Source organism: Indicator indicator, chromosome 12 (assembly GCF_027791375.1).
Source record: "Indicator indicator isolate 239-I01 chromosome 12, UM_Iind_1.1, whole genome shotgun sequence".
NCBI lineage: Eukaryota > Metazoa > Chordata > Aves > Piciformes > Indicatoridae > Indicator > Indicator indicator.
In genome coordinates this window covers 26,132,689-26,153,660 of record NC_072021.1, presented here as the reverse complement: position 1 = coordinate 26,153,660, position 20,972 = coordinate 26,132,689, and the positions used below count along the sequence as shown (strand labels likewise).

The 20,972-nt window shown below is 41.3% G+C and overlaps 1 protein-coding gene across 1 annotated transcript; it reads left to right on the top strand.

The window, feature by feature from the left end:
• Positions 1 to 832: 832 nt before the first annotated feature.
• CA2 (carbonic anhydrase 2) lies at positions 833 to 18,577 on the top strand. The gene is made up of 7 exons (XM_054385297.1): positions 833 to 997; positions 1,497 to 1,694; positions 11,889 to 12,007; positions 13,427 to 13,519; positions 14,249 to 14,311; positions 15,325 to 15,480; positions 17,781 to 18,577. The coding sequence occupies exons 1-7, from the start codon at positions 964 to 966 to the stop codon at positions 17,898 to 17,900; spliced, it is 783 nt and encodes a 260-aa protein (XP_054241272.1). The 5' UTR covers positions 833 to 963; the 3' UTR covers positions 17,901 to 18,577.
• The last annotated feature ends 2,395 nt before the right edge of the window (positions 18,578 to 20,972 follow it).

Below are 20,972 nucleotides of genomic sequence, written 5' to 3'. Positions count from 1 at the left end.
AAGGTTCATCCGCGAGCCCAGCTGGGTGCGAGCCGCGGGTCGGTGAACCACCGAATTCAGCCGGTTGGCAAAGGGCTGGCAAGGTCTGATCCCTGCCGTCCTGCGATAAAGTACCGGGGTGTTGAGCAATATAAAAACATCTCAAATATGTATTGCTCAATTTTATTCTCTCACGTCCATCTCCGGGAGCGGTGGCAGAACCGCTCTCACAGAAAGTACGTGCTTCCTAAACGTGGAGATGATAGAAGTACAGCTCTACCTGCCGGCTTCTCCCAGAGCGGTTAGGAGACACACGCTCTCCAGTAACACGAAAGCCTGTTCTCGTTCTTCTGAAGCGTGCCCGCAGCTCCCTCAGCTAAGCGCGTTGCTCTCCACCCCCAAATCCCCGCTGATCCCTTCCAAAGCTCTCCCCGCCGCTGCCTTCTGAACCAACTGCCCTGTCAGACGGGGCCTTTCTTTCCATCCCCGCCAGGGAGCAGCAGCCGCCCGGAGCGCCGCTTCCTCCGCACATACACACAACACCGGCTCCCGCCGCGCTGCCCCCTACCCGCCGCCGTCTCCCCAAGGTCACGGCGCCCGGGGGTGTCCGCAGCGGCCCGCGTAGCGTCCGGGCGGCCACAGGTGCGCAATGCGGTAGGGGAAGAGCGGAGGGGAAGAGAAGAAGGGGAGAGCGCGCCGCCCCCGCCCTGCCTGAGGCCGTGCTGCTCCGCACCGCCCAGCTCCCGGGGGGGCGCTGCTGGCCGGGGCCCGCCACAGCTCCGCGGCTGCGGCGGATGGCGGATTATAAGGGACGATTCTCTCCGCCCCCAGCGGAATCTCCCTCCGCCTCCGTCCGCGCTCCCCACCCCTTTCTTCGGCCGCGGAGAAGGGCATGGAGTTGGTGGGAGCCTATAAAAGCCCCTGAGAGGCGGCTGGGGCCACGGCGCTGTGACTGCCTCCGCGGACAGAGCCGGGCTGCGAACCATGTCCCACCACTGGGGGTACGGCAGCCAGGATGGTGAGTGCCCGGGGTGTTAGGGGCTCCGGTGTGGCACGGTACGGGCCACCTGCCGGCAGGTCCCCGAGAGCAGTGCCCGGGACGTGCGCGTCGCACCGAGCCCTTGTCCGGAGCGGGAAGGAGCTCGATAGAGCCTTTTTTTCCCCCTTTTAACCTTGAGATGCCACCTGCGCCCGAGCAGCACGCCGGGCGACGTGTGCCTGGAGCATCTCATGCGTCCCTATCGTCATTCCTTTGCTTCGGGAGTAGCGCGAGGGGGAACGGGGTGGATTCTGGAAGGACGCCCAAGTACAGTCTCAGCCTACGAGTCTCATGGGCTGCCGGATCGCCGCTTTGGTCCGCAGGTGGGATCACCCCCCGCCGCCTGCATTGCCAGCACTGCAGCTTGCACAGAGAGTAGCGGCTGATGCTAGGGTTAAACATCCCGGTTACCGAAGCTAGGGTTGTCACTGGTATCCCCCAAGCTTTTCCCAGCAAGCTGCTCCGTGCTGTCTTGCAGGACCCGCGCACTGGCACGAACACTTCCCCATCGCCAACGGCGAGCGCCAGTCCCCCATCGACATTAGCAGCAAGTCCGCGAAGTACGACCCCGGTCTGAAGCCGCTGAGCTTCAGTTATGATGCGGGCACGGCCAGGAACATCGTCAACAACGGGCACTCCTTCAACGTGGAGTTTGATGACTCTTCTGACAAGTCAGGTGAGACTTCATCTTCATGTGCAGGGGTGGAGATGGGAGAAACTACTACTAACGCTGCTGTCTCCTAAGGCCAGGGTTTTCTTAAAGATAGAAAAATACCAAGTGTTGTGGCTAAGGGAACGTCAGGATTCAGCCGCCAAGGATCCAGCATCCTACACGGCACCTCTAGGCTAGCAGGAAGCTGAACTCCTGTTAGAACAAAACTAAATATATCTGGGCAGTTTCGAGCTGCCCTGCTCTAAAGTCCAGAAAATGGATTGCTTTATTTTTAATCAGAATGACTTGGATAAGGGCTCTGCTGTGGAAATGAAAAGAAAATACGATTCTTTGACAAGAACAATTTCAGGCATACTTCATCATGAGCCACCGACCAAACGGTTAAAATAAGAGGCAAAATACATTGCAGGAAGAAATCAGCCTTAGAATAACAAAGGATTACAGTTGAGAACTTGAAGTGGAAATAGTTCGGAAATAGTTTCTTTAGTTATCAAAATATTTTTTCATATTTCAGAAGCCAGTATTCTCCCAGGTTAGTACAGGAATGATTAGAAAATACCTCTTTCGTTCTTTTGTCATTTAAACAAGTATTATGCCTGACATTTCTTGATGCTGGGCTTTCTAGATGAAGATAATGCATGTGACACATTCCTCCAAAGTTTGCTAGCAGGCAGTCGTTCCACAGTGTCTCCCTGTTCATTGTACTGTGGTGAAATTGGGTGCTGAATCCTGCGAACCGTCTAGTAATACTTATGGAAAGGAATGGTCACAGTGATGGGCACATGGAATCCAAGGTGCAGTTGCAGAAAGGTCTTTGTAGGTTATCCTCAATTGTAATTTTTCATCTGGGTGAGTTTGCAGAAATCATCACTGTTCTACAAGGAATGTGCCTCTAGTTTTTAATTGGGATAGCAAAACCAATCCCATCGTAAGTCACTGCCATCTCTAGACACAGTCTGATTTAACTTGCTTGAGCAAGTGCTCTGTTTTCCCCAAGAGTCTTGTTGGCAGTGCAGTTTAGGGAATGGTGCTGAAAACAAGTGGTTTGTGCCTGCTGAAAACGTGAGGGTTTTGCAGGTAATGTAATAGAACAGCATAACAGACTGTTAGCCTTGTGTTTTAATTACAGTCTTTATATGGAGCAGTATTAAGGGTCAGCCTTTAGAGTTCACTGTTATATAAATACACATAGGTTTGTGTATAATTCACATAGAGCATCCCCATTAATGTTTGCATGGTTGGACTTGAAGATCTTAAAGGTCTTTTCCAATCTAAATATTCCTATGATTTTTCTGAAGCACTGAGGAACTAAAGGAGATGAATGAACATTCATTTTAACACCGTCATGGGGAATAAGGTAAATGATTCAGAATGCAAAAAAGGGGATTGTGTTTTCACTCGGCTCTCATTGAGCCAAAAGGAAATAGGTTTGGGTCTTTACAGTCTAACAAAACTATTATGTGTTCACTTTGTGTGTGCATAAATTTGAAAAGACTAAAAATTAGATTGAATTTGGTAACTTGGGAGGAAAAAATGGCAGGAACATACAGAATTCTAAAGAAATGTCTGTAGGAAGAATGCTTTCTATGAGGAAAGTCAGCACAGACCCAGAACATCTGTGGCAGGGATCCTCTGACAGATAAGCAGTGACACAGCTTTCAGAGTGGGAGGATAGGAGTTGCAAGTAGAAATATTCTCAGTAGCTCTATTAGTGAATCAGAAACTGATTATTCTTTAGAAAAAGACATTAAACAGATGTCTATGAAGACAGGTAATGGTGGATCCTTCAGTATCACACTTCCTGTTGAGAATTACAGTGCATAGAATCTACCTGGCAGCATGCTTAATGGCTTCATTTGTATGCAGTTAACTAGGTAACCTACTTTCCTTACACAAAATAGAGCTGTCTTTGACTTGACTGTGCTTGGTGCGCTCCGATTTCTGAATCTGCAACTAGCTGTAACCAAGTTCTTGGTTAGACAGCATGCAACAGTCAGAGAGGAACTCTCTGAGATGGTGTGAGGTGCTGGTAGTTTCACAGAAGATAATGGCTCAAAATCATGTGAGCACTTCCCATGGGCTGGATTGCTTGCTTCTCAGTGCTGTCCTATATACAGTAATGAGTTGTCTCTGGCCGTAGGCACAAAATGAGGTCATAAGATCATTGTTTATGAATAATCTTCAAGATGTAATTGCACACAAAGAAGGAGATCCATTCATTAAGAATTTTCAGACTCATCACTAATGACAGTGAAGTAAACTGAGCAGCAGTTCTAGGTATTAATGCCTGCTTGACCGCATCTCTGCAGTATGCAAAATGAGTTCTTGCAATAAAAATACAGGTAGTAATAGTGTAGTAAAAATAGGTAAGAAAACTAAAATGCACATTTGCATAAAGCTCTTTGAATGTGACTTGATTCAGAAAATATGTAATATTAATACTGTTGATCACAAGTAACAAGAAGATACCAGAATATGCAACATTTTGATGTAAAATATTTTTCCTCCAAGTAAAAGGCTCTTCCCCTCATGTATATTTGTTATGTGAGTGCATGCAAGAGTAGGTAGTGTAAAGCTTCTGTTTTTCTGTGAAAAAGCAAAAGTCTAAAAGAAAAGGTAGGAATTCTTAATGATACCCCATTTATATATTTTTAGTATAGTAAGGATATAGAATAAGTTTTGCTTTTTTTTAAGCAAAAAGTATCTATATGCAATTTCTGTGATTAATATATCTTCACAGAAGATGTTCTCTGCTCTTTAGAAGGTCTCAGGTGGAGCTTCATAGACATAACTCTTCATGTTGTGATTCTACCTATGACCAATACATTTTTTTTCTCTTACAATGATGTTTTAACAGAGAAACGATGTTAAAATCTTTGTGATAGCTTTAGAACCTGACTTTGTTTTGCTTTCTTAGTTTTTGTTTGGTTTGGTTTTGTTTGTTTGTTTTTTTTTTTAATATGCCTAGATGTTATTAACCAGTCTTGGAAAAAAAATTTTCCTAAGCAATTACCTGCAAATCATTTATTTCAGGTCTTATAGTACAGCTTTTGAATTTCTTGGATTGTGTGACAGCTGTTACATTCCAGAGTACACTTCTAAAGACTCAGTTCCTAAAGTGAATCCCCTTCATTTTTTATAGTTTCTGGTTGATGAGAAACGGTATTTGGAAAGGAAACTCATAAGCCAGCATTCCCTTATTTATGAACATCTTTTGTTTATTGTAATTCCATTATTTTATCTTAGATATTCTTGTATCTTCTGTCTTGTCACCTTGTAGTCTTTCAGGATGTTTTCTTGGACTTGAATGTAGAAAATGAACCATGAACTTCCTCTTCCAGTTTTACTTAGTCTCTCTTCTTCCTCAGTTCTTGGAGTTGCTTTCTTAGTTCTCGTGCCCACTGTCTTTTAATAATAGTGAAAGTCCAAGTATCTGTAAGCATTCATCTTTAAAATTTCTATAACTTTAAATAAAAGCAAAAATTCATTATGATAAAAATGTCACTAGGAACAGAACTCCAAATTCAGATTCATCTACTCTTGTGTCCTGGGTCCTGAGCTTCCACATGAGTGAGTAAATGGTGTGATACGTGTTAAATTGAAATCACCTCCTTTTAGGAACTTTATAGTAAAGGAGTATCTTGTTAATGGTACTTATTTTATCATAGTAAACATTTTATAGTCTGCTGTAAGGACACGTGTCACTTTAAAAGACAGAATTAAACGGCGACTTCTCAGGGCTGTACAACCACAGGAAGTGACTTTGCTCAAGGAAACCTCAAAAGCCCAAAGGAGGATTTTTGTGACATACTAATAATGTGTTCTCTATGTAGTTTCCAGGAAAACTCCAGAATTCACATCAAATCTGAAATTCACGTGGGAAATGCTCACAGTAATAGGCACTGTATTCTGTATTTTCTGGTTGTGTGCCCAAGCTTATAAAAGGAAGAAATCAATTGGCAATTAATTTATTCTATAACAGAATATTAAAATATCATCATTTAGCTGTACAACCTGACAGAAGTGAATTGCAGCATGGTCAAAGGCTCTAGAGACATTACTGAAGGTACTGGTAATTTTTGCTCGTGGACAAGTCTCCTAATTTTTTCTTTTCCTTTCTTGTCACTGAGCTAGAGATAGTAGTGAAATCCAACAGAGTCCCAAGTAAATCTGACATTTTTGCAAATATTAAATCATAGTAGAACCTCAAAATTATGAGGAGACCCAAGGAAATTAAATCCTGCATCAGCCTTGATACTAGCACCCCTTGGGAGACTTCCAGTAGTTGTAATATATTACACAGTTCTTGCTATAACTGTAAATATTAAATGAGGATGCTTCAGCTGTCTCGAGTTCTGACTCACTATAAACAAACCTATCTTTTTGTTACACTGGGTTAGTCAAGAGCCAGCATGTTAGCACTGCTTGGCTGGCACTGAGCTACTCTGAAAGTTGTGCCCCTGTTGCTTTTTTCCTACACTTCCACCTCATCTGGTAAGTGGAGAAAGAAACAAGCATGTCTGTTGCCTTTAAGGCACAACACTTCATCAAAGTGACTGCCACTGGTCTATTTTTAGGCTTCCCAGTTCCAAAGCTTTAATACTAGTTATGCCAGAATAATATTGCATGTTCTCAGTATCCAGTCATGGATATAGCCTACACTAGATATTTATTGACCCTTTAGAATCATAAATTGGAGAATTGATGACAGCTGCTCATGTGCCACAAGTATGTCTGTTTGACTAGTCAGGGTCCTACAGGAGGTGTGATCATTAAGTCTTTCGTGAACTGGGATCATCAGAAGCTGCAAAGTACGTAAACAAGTAAAAAGAAAAGCTCTAGTGCTTCCAGGAACAGGAAAGCAAGATGAGAGGGCTCGAGATCAGTCCTGCACGTTTCAGGCCTTCCTTTCTTTACAGAGCCCAAAAGTGCCCTTCTTCACTTGGATTGGATTCTTTTTTTTTCCCTTTTAACATGCGACTTCTGGCAGAAATTTGACATGGATTGTGCATTTAAGAATCATGGCAACTTCTTACCCTTCTTCCAAATTCTTCCACTAGAGGCACTTCTAGTGCAAAACCAGGAGCACCTAGTCAGCTGTTATCAGCTAGGACCACTTGGAATAGTTTAAGATTAATGAAGATGTGTGCCAGACGTCGCCATGACGGCCCTTCCCAGCTGATATATTTGTTGATTTACTTAGAGGCATGAAGGACTGCTGTGTACTTAGAGGCAATGCTTACACCTTACGTTTCTTCATCCCTCATTAGATCTCAACATGGTACAAGCACTTCTCAGTACTGTAAGCAGTCACTGAGATTAGTATTATATATACAATCAGAAAATAAATCAATTGTTGCTTTTAAGAGAATTTTAATGCTTCCAGCTCAGTTCTTACATTGTGACATGAGGATTGAAGGCTGATAAGGGACTTGGTTCAGCACCTTATAACTAACTCTCAGAGAATCTCTATTTAGGAGACTACATGAGAAATAAACACTGATTCCAGGGAGTGGGAGGAAAATTAAGAACCTAAATTACTTTGTCTCCTTAGCAGGTCAGATTCTCTCTGGCTGCTAGCCAGTATGAATGAAATAGTTCAACTGAGGTAAGTCAGAATCACTGACCTGCTGTCAATACAGACATCTGCAGACCTTCTGTGTTTTGGCAGCTGATTCATTCTGATCTATCTCTGTGAAACATCCTTGTTGCCTTATCAGGCTAACCCTCTAGCAAGAGTGGGGTTTTTTTCTTGAGATACCAATTCTGTAGTTTTGCCGAAACCCATTACAGATGTTTTCTGTGAGCGTGATGCCTACAGACAGCTTGCATGCTGTCTTGCTCTCTTGCCTGTCATGATACAGTGTCCTAGGAGGAATGTCCAAAAGAGATAACATAAAGAAGGAAACATCTCATAAAATATGGTGCTCTGGACTCCACGTTTCACAGAATTGACAGCTCACCCTATCTGAACTATTCAGTCTGTCAGGCAAGGAAGCCCATCCTTGCATAAGAACACAAGGATAATCCCTGAGCATCCTCATAAGAGCCTCTTTTGTGCCATTAATAGTGCATGATGCTCAAGATTTAGTTTATCAAGTAATGCTTCATCTGCTGTGTCTCAGGACTATTTTCTGTTGTACAAATGGCTGTGCATACACAAAAGCTTACAAAATATTAACATTAATGTATATCCTGTGCATGTATTTACATAACCATCTACCTCAGAACATCACATACATGTGCACATCTACCATAGACTAATGGAAAAATTGTTGCATTCCTTATGCCAAAGCAATAAGTGTGCAAGAGGCCTGTCATCAAAAGTAGATGGTTGAAATGCCCTTCTGCTTACTGGGTTTTTGTTTGGTGGAGTGTGAATTTGAACTAAATATCCTAGATGTGGAGCTCTGGACATCTGTTGTGCTATAGTCGACCCATTATTTCAGCTCCTGGAAGGAGCTTTGCTGTCAGCGACTTGCATTTAAAGAATATTTTCTCATTCTGCATTTTCTTAGTACAAATGTTAGAGTAGTATTTTTCTTACCACACCAATTTGTATGACAGGAAGGAATTCACTCTCACTGATGAAACTATCTTGTACTTCAGCCATTTTGATCATTTCTTTGACTGGTTTATTGCTGTTATGAGATTTATTAGTGCCCTGCTCCGTATAGAGAGAACATTCTGTAGGAGGTAACTAAATAATAGTAATTCCACAGTATTCCTGCAAAAATTCACAGTTGTGGATGCTGCCAGTTCTGAAAAAAGGTATGAAGAGGTCCACAGTAGTTTTGACAAAGCTGTTCTCTTCTTCATGGGAAGGGCAACTACCCAGTGACTTGCCTTTAAATAGGACAGTATGGTGTGTGGCCTCAGTAAACAACTGTCCCAGATCCAGCAGAATGCTCTTTGATTTTTTGTGTGTTGCCAAATGTCCTAAGAAAGTGTAATGGAGACAAATTGGGTTGACCTCTTTCACTTAAGAAATGCCACAGACATAAATGGAACAGTTCATGGGGCTATTTGACTTTCCAAATTAGCACTGCTAAGACTTGCATGCACCTAATTTAGAAAGTGTTATGAGATGATTCAATAGCAGTGCAGCAGAGTTGCTGGATGTTACTGGTACAGCTCCTCCAGTAAAGGGATGAAGATTGAGAAGTTATTGTTTTGTAGTCTAAGCAAAGTAGGTGAAAATGTCTCACTTGTAACATTTCAAATAATTGTGAAATATTGAAAAATAGCATTTTTAAGCTGTCACCTCTTGGGCTGTTACACATCTATATGGAGACCAGGTTATGACATAGATTGTATTGAGTATGTTGAACCTGTAAGAAAATGTTCTTTCTGGGTTGGCTTGTGCTGTCTTCAACCTGCATCTGAAGCTGTGCTGTGTAACAAAAGGGACCACAGCTACATATGTATATCCAGGATGCTTTTCACTAATAGGAATTTCAAAAGCTAATGATCAGTCAGATGCTCAAATATGGAACAAAACTTCCCTGCCCCTCAGGAAAAAAAGGAAAAAAATGGGGGGGGGGGAGGGGGGATGGGAAGGTTGGACTTTTGTTGTCAGTGTGGCCTGAAGTGATTTTTCACATCACATGGGGCAAGGACAGGGAAGTTCCCAGTGTGTATGTTGCTCTGATTCTAGATGAATCAGATGCAAAAGTTTTGGTGATGCAAAAGCTGGTAGCATTTATTTATGGTTTAAAAATCTTGTTCTGGAAAAGAATGAAGCTCTAACATTGTTATTTAGCCTTTTAAGTTTTACATCTTTGGAAAGGGTGAGAAATACTAAAAAAAAAAATAAAGGCCTAATGTAGGCTGAAAGAAGAAGGGCTGTTCTGTAATTAAGCCTGTTGAATTTGTATTTATTTACACTAATCTAATTATTACTTTCTTTGAATGCTCTGCTGTGAGTCAAAATAAGCTAGTGCTGGATTTGAGAACCACAGAATGAGAAAAGTAAGCAAAAACTATGAAGAGATATTTCTGCATCTTCTGAATTTCATGAGACTATAGCAAACTTTGCATAGAGAAATAACACTTCAAGTGGTTTTAAGAAGATTGCATGGTTCTGCTTTTCAGCATGCTTTTCATTGGTTAATAATGGCAGATTAACCTGTGCTGTGCTAGTGCTTTCTGAGGTGCAGGAATGGTGGAACCTCAGTCCATTTGTACCTGCGACAAGCAGCAAGTCCATCAGGCAAAGGAACTGAAACACTGCAACTCCATGGCATCTTATTTAAATGAAACGTGATACTGTATGGATTAAGTGATTTTGCTTCTGTGAAGGCACAGCAACTGATTACTTCATTTTCCAAAGGAACTAATGCACGTTTACAGTCACCAGTCTGGAAAAAGTATTCTGATTTGTAGTCCTGTGCTTGAAACAGTCATGCTTCTTGGCAACTAGCACATGGAGAAACATAACAGAATAAGATATGTTCCTGTTTAATTATTTAAGTAGCCATTCTTTGTATCACAGAGCTTGGCAATAGGTAGGGCAAGTCTTGGTCTGTTGGCTGTTCAGCGTTGGCTACAGTATTGAAATGACAAAGACTACAGTGGAACACAAATCCACATTTTCCAAATAAAAATACATGTTGTGAGACTTCTAAATATATTTACCAAAAGAGCCCCAGACAAATGCTAAATTTGTCCACTGAACCCAAATTTTGCATGTGTAAGGCAGACTGTGAAAATTTGTGTGTTTTATATATATCTTAATTTTCATGTAATCCTGTTTTTCAGTCAAATCCTTCTCACCTGATTGCACAGTGTCCACAGCTGTCGTTGTCCATGCTTGCATATACTCAGGATTACTCAAACCTGAACAGACAGTGACCATTTCCTATCTGCATTTGATGTGTATTGTTACACATGCACGTTCCGTGATTGTGTCTAGACTAACTACAGACTGAGAGGAAAGCATCTTTACTCCACAGAATCATTCTGTTTGTGGCACATGCACAGGGCACACTTACATGTGTAAGACCTGATGTCAACGCTCTTCTGTCACTTTACTATATATGTTTATGTATATATAGATAAATTAATCTCGAAGATATATAACACTTCAAATTACACTTTAAAATATTTTTATTTTTAAATATGAACACCTTAAAGGTTTAATTATGAATTTGAGGCACTTAGCAGGAAAAAACCCAACCCACAAAGCAGTGTGAAACCTTGCTCTAATAACTTAGATAAACAGCTTTATTTAATAGAACTATTTGTTACTGTTCTGTGCTTTCTGATGCACTAGAGGGAACATTGTCCATGTCTTGAACATTTTGCAGCAGCAGGGCTTGATCCTGCATATCATGGTGGTGATTGGTCACAGTTTAAGTACAAGGTTAAAACTAGCAGGCAAATAAGGGTGCTCAGGGGAACTTGCTGCTGTATAATTGAATGTGTGGCTGTGCTCTCCACTTAAGGCAGTCCCGTAGCAGGAATGATCTCAGCAGAGATCAAACCATCACATGGTGGAGAGCAGAAGTAAATGCCTCATTTCCAATCTCTAGTTTAAGGAAAAAAAACTATCTGCTTCTGCAGGCACTGCCATTTTCACCCCCATTTTTAAAACATTCTTGAGGACTAAGGGATGAGAGAGACAAGAGCCCTGAATTCACACATCTGCAGTGCCTTGCACTGTGCCTAGCACTTCACTTTGCTGCAACCCCCAGCTAACAGGTGTTTAGATTTAATTTGGAACCTAAAGCATTAAACTCAATCCAATCAGCCACAGGATTTGCAGGATTAAGGTGTAAATGGCTAAAGTGAAGGGACAGAAGTACATTAGCAAGTGAAAGATGATTTTGTCTTCAATTGTGTACTTCCTTACAAAAACTTTCTGAGCCTCTTGCAAAGGCTGTTCCTTCTTGGCCTTTTTAAATTTATTTGGTGACAGAAAAGTTGCATTCTTAGCTCTCCCCTCGTCACCTCTAATATTGGCATGCCTGTTAAATTGCTGATGAGATGCTCACTGTAAAGTCACATTTCTATACATTTATTCTTGATTTTGCTGTATTGCAGCAATGTACTATTGAGGATAGTCTGGGGTAGCATGGCAGCATGCAGAGCGATGAACTGTCATTCACTTGAGGGACTTGAGATGAACCTTCCAGCTCAAAGTGAGACTCAGTAACTCAGTGTGGGAGATGCTAATAGCGGCTCTTTGCTTTGCAGTGCTGCAAGGAGGAGCACTGGATGGAGTCTACAGGCTGGTCCAATTCCATATTCACTGGGGATCCTGTGAGGGCCAAGGATCTGAACACACTGTGGATGGTGTGAAATATGATGCAGAGGTAAGACTTGTTTACCTTCCCCAGGCTTTTGTGTATAATGAGTTTTGATTTTGTTTCTTTTAATGATCCACCACAGTAGCAGCTTTTGTACAGATCTTCATCTACAGAGCAAGAGGTGGTGGAGGTTACCATGGAAGATTTTGGTACAGTGCTACCACAGGACCTACTCCTTGCAAGAGCAGAGATTAGACTTGAAGGACTCTTGCAATTTTGTTTGGTGTTTTTTTTTTTTTTTTAATATCTATTTGGTGTCAGACTACAGAAGCAGAAGACCCCATGTTAATTATCCCTAATTTTTCCCTGCTTTCCTGAAAATTATGAAGAAATAGAATGCAGCACGTCAATACTCATGCATCTCCTTTTCCTGGCCTCAGTTTTTAACATCAAGAAACATTTATGTAAAGAATAGAATCATTCTGGAGCAAACCCTTTTGATAGCAAAGAACCTGGAAAGAGGGCAGGTAGCAAAGTGAGAGCAGGCACTCTTTACAGTATCTTTAAGACTCCAGGTATACCTTGGACCACTTAAGATAATTACAGTCTCACTACAGGCATGAAGTGCATCCCACCTTTGTGTTCCCTGTCTAGTAATCTACCTCTCAATGCTGTGGCAGACTTTAAGTACGCATTTTCATAAATACATATTGACTGAACACAGCTGTGATTTGCATTGACAGATAAAGGAAGTAGTCCCACAAATTCATTGGCTTTCCACTTTTTCATGAGAGAGGTAGCTTTTGTCTTATCTGACAAACTTGATCTTGCTTTGCATCTGTTCACAGTGATGTAACTACTTGCTCAACTTAACTTGCAGATGTGGGGAAACAGCCAGATGAACTTAAATTAGAAATAACTAGGAAATGAGAAAGAAAGCAACATGCTGGCTAATGTAAGCTGGAGAGTCATTTAATGTTATTTTCACGAGGTTTCCAGAAAAGTACAGGACTTAACTCCAGATTTGACCTGCAATCTAGACAGTTTTTAATGTGTCTTCTCTGCTGCTTCCGATGCTGATAATCCTGTGTTTCAGTGTTGATAAGAACTCCAGGATATATAGCATTAAAATACTACATCAAAATCCTGCAGGCTGCATGCAGGAAACACTCATGGTGAAGGTAACAAGAGTTTCACCAGACTAAGAGCAGAATGATAGAGCCACAGTTCACATTTAAAACTCCTCTGAGAGTAAGAGTGAGAAGCAAAATAAAATACATGACAGAAATCTTCTTCCATAGATGAAATTTGAGAGGAGATGAATGATGCTGCAAATTCTTAATTGTTTTCAGAGGTTTTTAAATCTCAGCAGTAGAACCACCATCTGCTTTTAAAATTTAATAAATTACTTCCCTGCATCCTTATTTGTAAACCGTTGTGGATACAATATTATTTTCATAGTGCTTCTTGTTTTCTTGCTTCTAGCTCCATATTGTTCACTGGAATGTAAAATATGGTAAATTTGCTGAAGCTGTGAAGCATCCTGATGGTTTGGCTGTGGTGGGCATCTTCATGAAGGTTAGTTAAAATTTTTCTTTTGTATTTTTTCAGTGAGTCCAGTATGTTCACTATGTTGCAGGAGAGCCTAAGAGGCTAGAATATAAAATAAGACAGCATTATGCTGTACTGCCTGACCCCATAGCAAACTAGATGGTGCTCCAAATTCTTGGCCTTCTCTACATATAAAAATTGTAATCCAGCCCTGCAGTATGACTGCCATCCATCATGGTGGTAGTTCTATGGCAGCAGCCTTCCCTTCATCACGATGGTGACGCTGCCCTAACTCCTCTCAGTGAAAGGCAATGTGCTGAACTGGCCAACCCACGTGTACGAGTCTGCAGGAGGATCAGCCTGACTGACACCTCTTTTCCTTTTCTGTCATTGTTAAATGTCCAAGGCATTTTGTCTTCATTGAATTGTCTTCACAGCTAGTTGGAGAAGGTGACTGTGCCCCAGCACCGTGCACTATGTCCTGGCCTCACTGTGTTTTATTAGGAGGGTGACTTCTATGAAAGGAGAACATATTGTAAATGGAAATAACTTTATTCTGCCCAGTGTCCTTGGCTGACCCATTATTTGATGGCCTACTGGCATGATTTTAGAGACCGTTCCAGTCACTTTTGCTGTAATACTCCCGTTATGTAATGAAATGATGCTGGGAAAATGTTGCCCTGAGAACTGCAACAGAAAGCTAAAGGTATCAGGAGAGTGCATGGTTCTGATATGTTCATATGCTTTGTGTTACAGGTAGGAAATGCCAAGCCTGAAATACAGAAAGTTGTGGATGCTCTCAGCTCCATTCAAACCAAGGTAATAGTTGCTGTGTGTGGTGACTGACACCAGCCACAACTGTGTTGTGCTGTCTTCTTCAGGAAGTAGATTTTTTTGTTTTACTTCAACCCAATCTGCTGTATGAACCAAAGTCAAAGAAACCTTTCTGCCACCAGCGCTGGTCTTGTAATCCTAAATGCAAAAGAGGTTCTCATGAAGTTGTGGTAGAGGACAGGGAATGATGAACACTGATCATTTTGCATCTCTGTGACTACATTTCTCTGTCCTTTAACTGCATTATAAACCTGTTAGGGTAGGATTCATCTTCCTAATCTAACCTACTCGTGTAGGTACGCTTTCTAGTAAGTGGAGACAGATGCAAAAGGCACTTCCCCTCATCTCTGCATCTGTGGGGTAAATGTCATTCCTCTAAGAGGGCATGCTTCTCTTGACTGTTTCTAGAGAGTCCAAATAAGAACTTTGGTGAGGCTATGTATAACTCCTAGGAGGGAAAAAACCCTCACCATTTCTGTGCTTCAAATACCATGTGAAGCATGTGCATGATCTTAATGAGCTGAGTAATGAGGAACTAAAAGTATTTACTGAGTAACTAGGTACCTTGATGGGGGTAAAGGGCTATGCCAGTGCGAAGCGTGGACAGGAAAGGTAAAGAATGAGACTGTGTTATCATCTGTATCAGCAGACTCCATCTGAGGTAAATGGTTGCTGCCATTTACTACAAGGGACTGTCCCAACAGGTCTCCCAGGTTCTGCATTTCCAGTGCCATCAATGTATATGGCATCTGAAATGTCATTGTTCCTTCAAGCAAGGTCAAATAATTTTGCTAGTAACAAGGAACATAAGTTAAACATTTGAAATGAGAAACAAGTACCTTAAAGGTTTTATAACATAAAAAAATATATTGCTGAAAGTCTTTAATCCTGAATCTGCTGTAGGAGACACTCAACACTTCATGCCAAACTCTATTTCTACCCAATGTGTGTATGTGGTCTCTGCCCTGATGTTAGCTGATCATCTTCCTTTATTGTAGGGAAAGCAAGCTTCTTTCACAAACTATGACCCTACTGGACTGCTTCCTGCATGCAGAGACTACTGGACATACCCTGGTTCACTGACCACTCCCCCACTGCTGGAATGTGTGGTCTGGCATGTTCTGAAGGAGCCCATCACTGTGAGCCCTGAGCAGGTAAGTCTGCAGTGACTAGTGCCAGTAGATGTGTGCTGGAGTCAAACTGAATGTTCCAGTTCAGCCTTCCAGGCGATCTTTGCAGTGGCAGTTTGTTACTGCTATTGAGGATCTCAGTAGCATCACATGTCAAGAATGTCTGTCTGAAGTGGTTAGCTCCTTCTGCCAGCACTCTGCTTCTGTGTGTGGAAGTAGAGTCTGCTGTAAAACATAACACTGCTCTCATTTGAACACAGTCCAGGGAAAATTTGGGGTGTTTAAAAAAATGTAATCAGGCTTTCCAGATACATGATAAGAGCTGCTATGTGGTAAAGGTCTGGGAAGATTGTAGCATGCTTGAAAGGACTGTTTGCACATGCAGAGTTAGTCTAGCATGTGTTGTGAGCATCAGCAGGTTTGCTGTGTGTGCCCATCACCTATCCCCATGGGTATACTTGCCCTGAAGATACTGCATCTAGCAAGCATCTGAAGAGCTTCATATCTTCTGCATCCCCAGAGTCACGCTGTAGAACCATAACCAGTTTGTTGATTTCCCTGCATTGCCAGGACACGGAGCTCATGAGCTCGTTTTTATAACTTCTGTTTAGCTCAGAGCAGACTGGGAAATCCCATACAGAATTGTGACAATCCTAACAAAACTGCCTTGTTTGGAAGAGGAAAAACTTGCATATTCCAGAAGTCTGCTGGCTAAAAAAAACCCTTTATTCTATTCAGCAGCTTGTAGAGGATAGAGTCTTTCTAGGAGGAAGGAGCTCATGCAGATTAAATCACTCCTGGCTCTAGCCTTCTGCACCATCCATTAATGAAATTACATAGAGGCAAGATTCCATCCTGGGGTTCACCATCTGTGTGCTTGGGAGATATAAATGGAATCTAGACCCTATAAATAAAAACTAGCCCTGAAGGGCTTTAGTTTAACCTTCAAACTCTTAAATCCCTTTTATCAATGGCAGACATGCTAACAATGTACACAATTCTAAGGGGTTTAATCAGCTGGTGTGAAAAATGTGCAACTGAGCTGTTGTGGGACTTAACATAATAAAAGATAGAATAAATGGCAAGGATGAACTATTGGAAACAATTATAATCATGACTACCATTAATAAACTGCCAAGGAGCATTAAAGCTGACACTGTTTACTTGTTCTAGACTCCTGGTATTGCTATTGATAGCCTAGGGTTTGCAAATACAGTGTTACTGAAGGACAGGAGCACATTGACCAAAATAGTTGTTTTTTCCTACTACACAGACTTTAACCACCTATTAGTGGTAAAAGACACAATTTGTTTTTCCCACTGCTCTCCCTCCCCCCACACACTTTATTACCACTGACATTTCAAAGATGGAGTTGAGATTAAAACAGTGTGTGTGGACAGCTTGCCTTTTTATTCCCAAACTGATCAAAACAAGAAACCATAAAGGAGATTATTGATACTGGATTGAAGTTGATTTCTGAAGACAGAAAACAGCTGGATGTTACAGCAGGGTGTAACGAGCACATTAGCATTTACTGTAGGTGACACAGCAGTTCCTGGCAGAGGTTTACTTCTGAATGTTGCTCTGGTTGGTCCTGAATGTAAAGTCCTCTCCTGGGCTGATCACTACTGAGCACCTTCCCCCTTGAATGAGACAAAGCCTGGCCTGCAGCCTGGTGTGTGTGAAATCCTCAATCCCACCTACAGATTTGTCAGCAGTTTGTCTGTCTTTGTGAAATCCCATTTGGGGTGGGCTATTATTTTGGTACAGTCTTTCTACTGGTTTTGGAGATGCCCATTTAGACATCAAGGTGCTTTTATTACTGATTGTGCAAATACCAATTTTGCTTTAGGAACAAGCACTAAAACTTTACAGTGTGCTCCTACTGATGTGGACCAGCTTTCCCTCTCACACTATGTGAAACTTGAGAAACCTTGAATGAATTTTTCTGCTTTAATTTGACCCACGGGTAAGAAAACTCCAACTTCCAAAAGAGCCAAAGCTCTTGCAAAGGATTCGGAAAGGATTTCAGTTCAGGCCTTGATCAAGGTGCACAGAGTGCATATAAAATGTGTGCCACATTCTTGTTTTCTCTGCTTTCTTAGCTCTTGCTAGGATATTTTGTGGATGGGAGAGCCTGTGTCAGGGGCAGGAAGAGGTGTGGATGAAATGCAAGAGACACGTGGGTGATGATGCAGTGTCTAGACCATGAGCACTGTCAAAACTTTAAGTTGGACCTCTGACTCAGGCCCAAGGTGTACAATTCAAATAGTGCTGCTGAAACAAGAGTATGGATTTGAGGATGTTTGTGCTTTTCTCCACAGATGTGCAAACTCCGTGGCCTTTGCTTCAGTGCTGAGAATGAGCCTGTGTGCCATATGGTGGACAATTGGCGCCCATGTCAGCCTCTGAAGAGCAGAGAAGTCAGAGCTTCCTTCCAGTAACCTCAGCGTTGAGTGTGTTAGAAATTGCTGTGTTTGTGAGAAGCCCCTTTGCTAAGCACAAATCAAACCTTTGCCATGTGTGCCCTGGCAACATCTTGTCTCCCAGATCTATTCTTTCTTTTGCTCTGCATCTAAAATGCCAGCTAATGAAATGTGAAAGGCTCTTGGCCAAATAGGAAAGGGTTCTTAAGGTGTGGGGTTGGGAGATGCATATGGGGGGGGGAGTTGTTACAGAGGGGTGGCTGTGTCTATTTTGGTGACTATTGCTGCAACTGACACTTTGGTGTAATTGTGTTGGCTTCTTGGGGGAGGATAAGGTGATAGTGAAATAAGCCATTTTAAGAAACCTCATCCACTGGTGTGATAGTACACTTAACTAACAGTAACTTGAAGCTTTGTGAAAAGCACAGGAATACAGAATCTAGATATGATATAGGAAAAAAAGTATTTTAAGAAAGTAAAGCAAAATGAATATTGAGAATTAGACTTTTTAGATTTTAAGAAACTGACATGTAAATATTTTTAAGACTGTTTTACATTTTTACCCATGCTATCAACAACCTCCATTTTGTCTTAATGGTAGTGTTGGATTTTTTTAATTAAATATGTTCTCAGTTAAGTATTATCTTCAAAAGTTGTTATTACCATAGAAATAATACAAAATATCTTTTAATTGAAATAATATATGCTCTAATTTAAAGAGTAAAATAATATTGTATTTTAGATAAGTTCTCTAATAAATCTATAATTCTATTTTTGCTTCTATGCTGTTATTTTAATCCAGAGAAGGAGTCATTCTGTTGTCGTTGTTGCATATTAAACACAATTACTAAACAAAGGATATTGGGTATTGGTTTTAATGGCACTGAAAATAAGTGTAAACCTTATATGGATATATTAGGAAATTTTCTCTAAGTAGCTCTCTGATAAACAGCAGAAGGAGGCGTTAATTTTGAGCAAAGTAAAGCTCTTGTCAAATCTCCTCTTTTGGAAAGCTTCCCTGTTTAAAACACCCCTCTACACACCAAATGGAAAAAACAAGCTGCAAACCAGAACAAGAAAACAATGTTCTCCTGCCACGGGTCATTTGTTGTAAGTTCAGCTTCTCTCAATGGACCTACAAAGGTACTTGTCTCTTCTGCAGCAGGTTCTTCACATTGAGTGGTGTGAATACTCTTCTGACTAGTAATTGTCACCCACAGGCCTGAGTGCTACAGAGAGCCCCATAACTATGTAGTGGAGGTTACAGCTCTCTAAAATAGGAATTACAGATCTGAGACATGTGGCTTGCTGAACAGCTTTAAGCCACAGAGGAAACTCACCATCAAAGGATGGCTAAAGATGGAAGGGTTCACTGGAGGTCATCTGGTCCAACCCTTCAGCTCAAGCAGGACTTCCTAGAGCTTGTTGCCCAGGACCATGCCCAGATGTCATTTGAGACTTATGACTAATTTATTTCAGCAAGCAGGTTCCTTTTGAAACAAAGTGCTTGCTAGCAGTCACAAACACTAAGCTTTTTCCTGCTGTCAGAGATAGCACCCCTACACTTTGCATAATGACTACATGTTACACAACTCCCAACAGTAAAAAAATCAAATACAGGAGCCCCAGATTTTCAGTTTTTAAACATATGTACTAAGTGTTAAGACCTTCTGAGAAGTGGCAATTGCATTGGTATACAGCTTAAATAGTGTCTGGTTTGTGACAAAGACTGTGAAACTCTGCCTAACAACTACAGTAAAAACCTGGAAACATCTCTGAAATCCTAACCACTACTGCAATAAAAAGTTTTATATCTCATACTCCATTGCACTTCAAAGTTACTTCCATTAATTATACACAATAACAAAGACAACCAACATCAGCCATATATTTATCTTGTTTGCAGGAGGCTGTTTACCTAGAATGTTGCCAGTGCCCTATGTTTGCTTCTGCTGCATAGGAAGGGCACTGCAAGCTGGTGTTCATAAATCATATGCCTGGCATATAGGAAGAGCCTTACTTTATGTCTCACCTCTGTGGTCTACTAGGAAACACTGTTCTTTTTTTTTTTTTTTTTTTTTGCTTTCTTTTTAAATGAATAAACTTAGCTGCCCCAAATCCATATAAAAAGGAAACTTCTTCAGCATGAAAAGGTACATGGTCTTATCACAAATCCATATTGTGCAGTTAGATGCTTGTGCAAGGGATAGGTTTTTTCAAGAAAGATGTCTGTGTGAAGGCCAACCCAGAAAATAAAAAAAAAAGTTTCCCTGGCATTATTATTCTATTTCCTGAATGGTGAGTTAGATTAAGATAAAGGTGATTAGAACCATCCAGTTGCTCTTCCTGACCTCTGTTCTCCTATTTGCTTGTATGAAGAGGTTATAATTAGGTCTTGCAATTGTTCCACAGCAGAATTAGAGTAACACCCAGTCTAACATCACACTCAAGCCTGTTTCAACTGGAAAGCTGTTTATGAACTCGTCACATTAAAAAAAAAAGATACCACTTTGATCATAGAACAGAAGATAAGTCGCTGCAGGTAATTGTGTTATTTTCAAGTAGGTAGCCTTGATTAAAGGAAAAATTGTTTAGAAGGTAAAAAAAAGGCAAGAAAGAAGGCTAGTGTTGTGATTTGAAATCATAAAATACTCATCCAGCACTTTGGTGGGGGAGAAGAGAGAAGCATGTTCATTTACAAACTGTTCATTTTGCACAGTTTGTGATCCTGTCTCGCACTTGCCTGCCAGCTCCATGTGTTAGAACATTTTATAATTTCTCCACTGCTATTTTGAAGGGTCGGCAGTGTCCTAGATTGACATGGGTGTGCAGACTGTGATTAGAGATGCTCCCTGGGAGATAAGATAATAATGCCCTGCATGGAGTCAGCAGTATTTATAGAAGGGCAGATAGTTTACGAAAGATTATCACTCACTAAATGACAGCTTTAGGATTTCCTAACTCATCAAAGAAAAGCCCTGCAAGCAACAGCTGTGTCACATCTAGTATCATAAAAACAAGCAGTGATGAAAGTACAGGCAATGGCTTTATTGGAAAAGTCCCATGGACCCTATAACATCAGCCACTCCT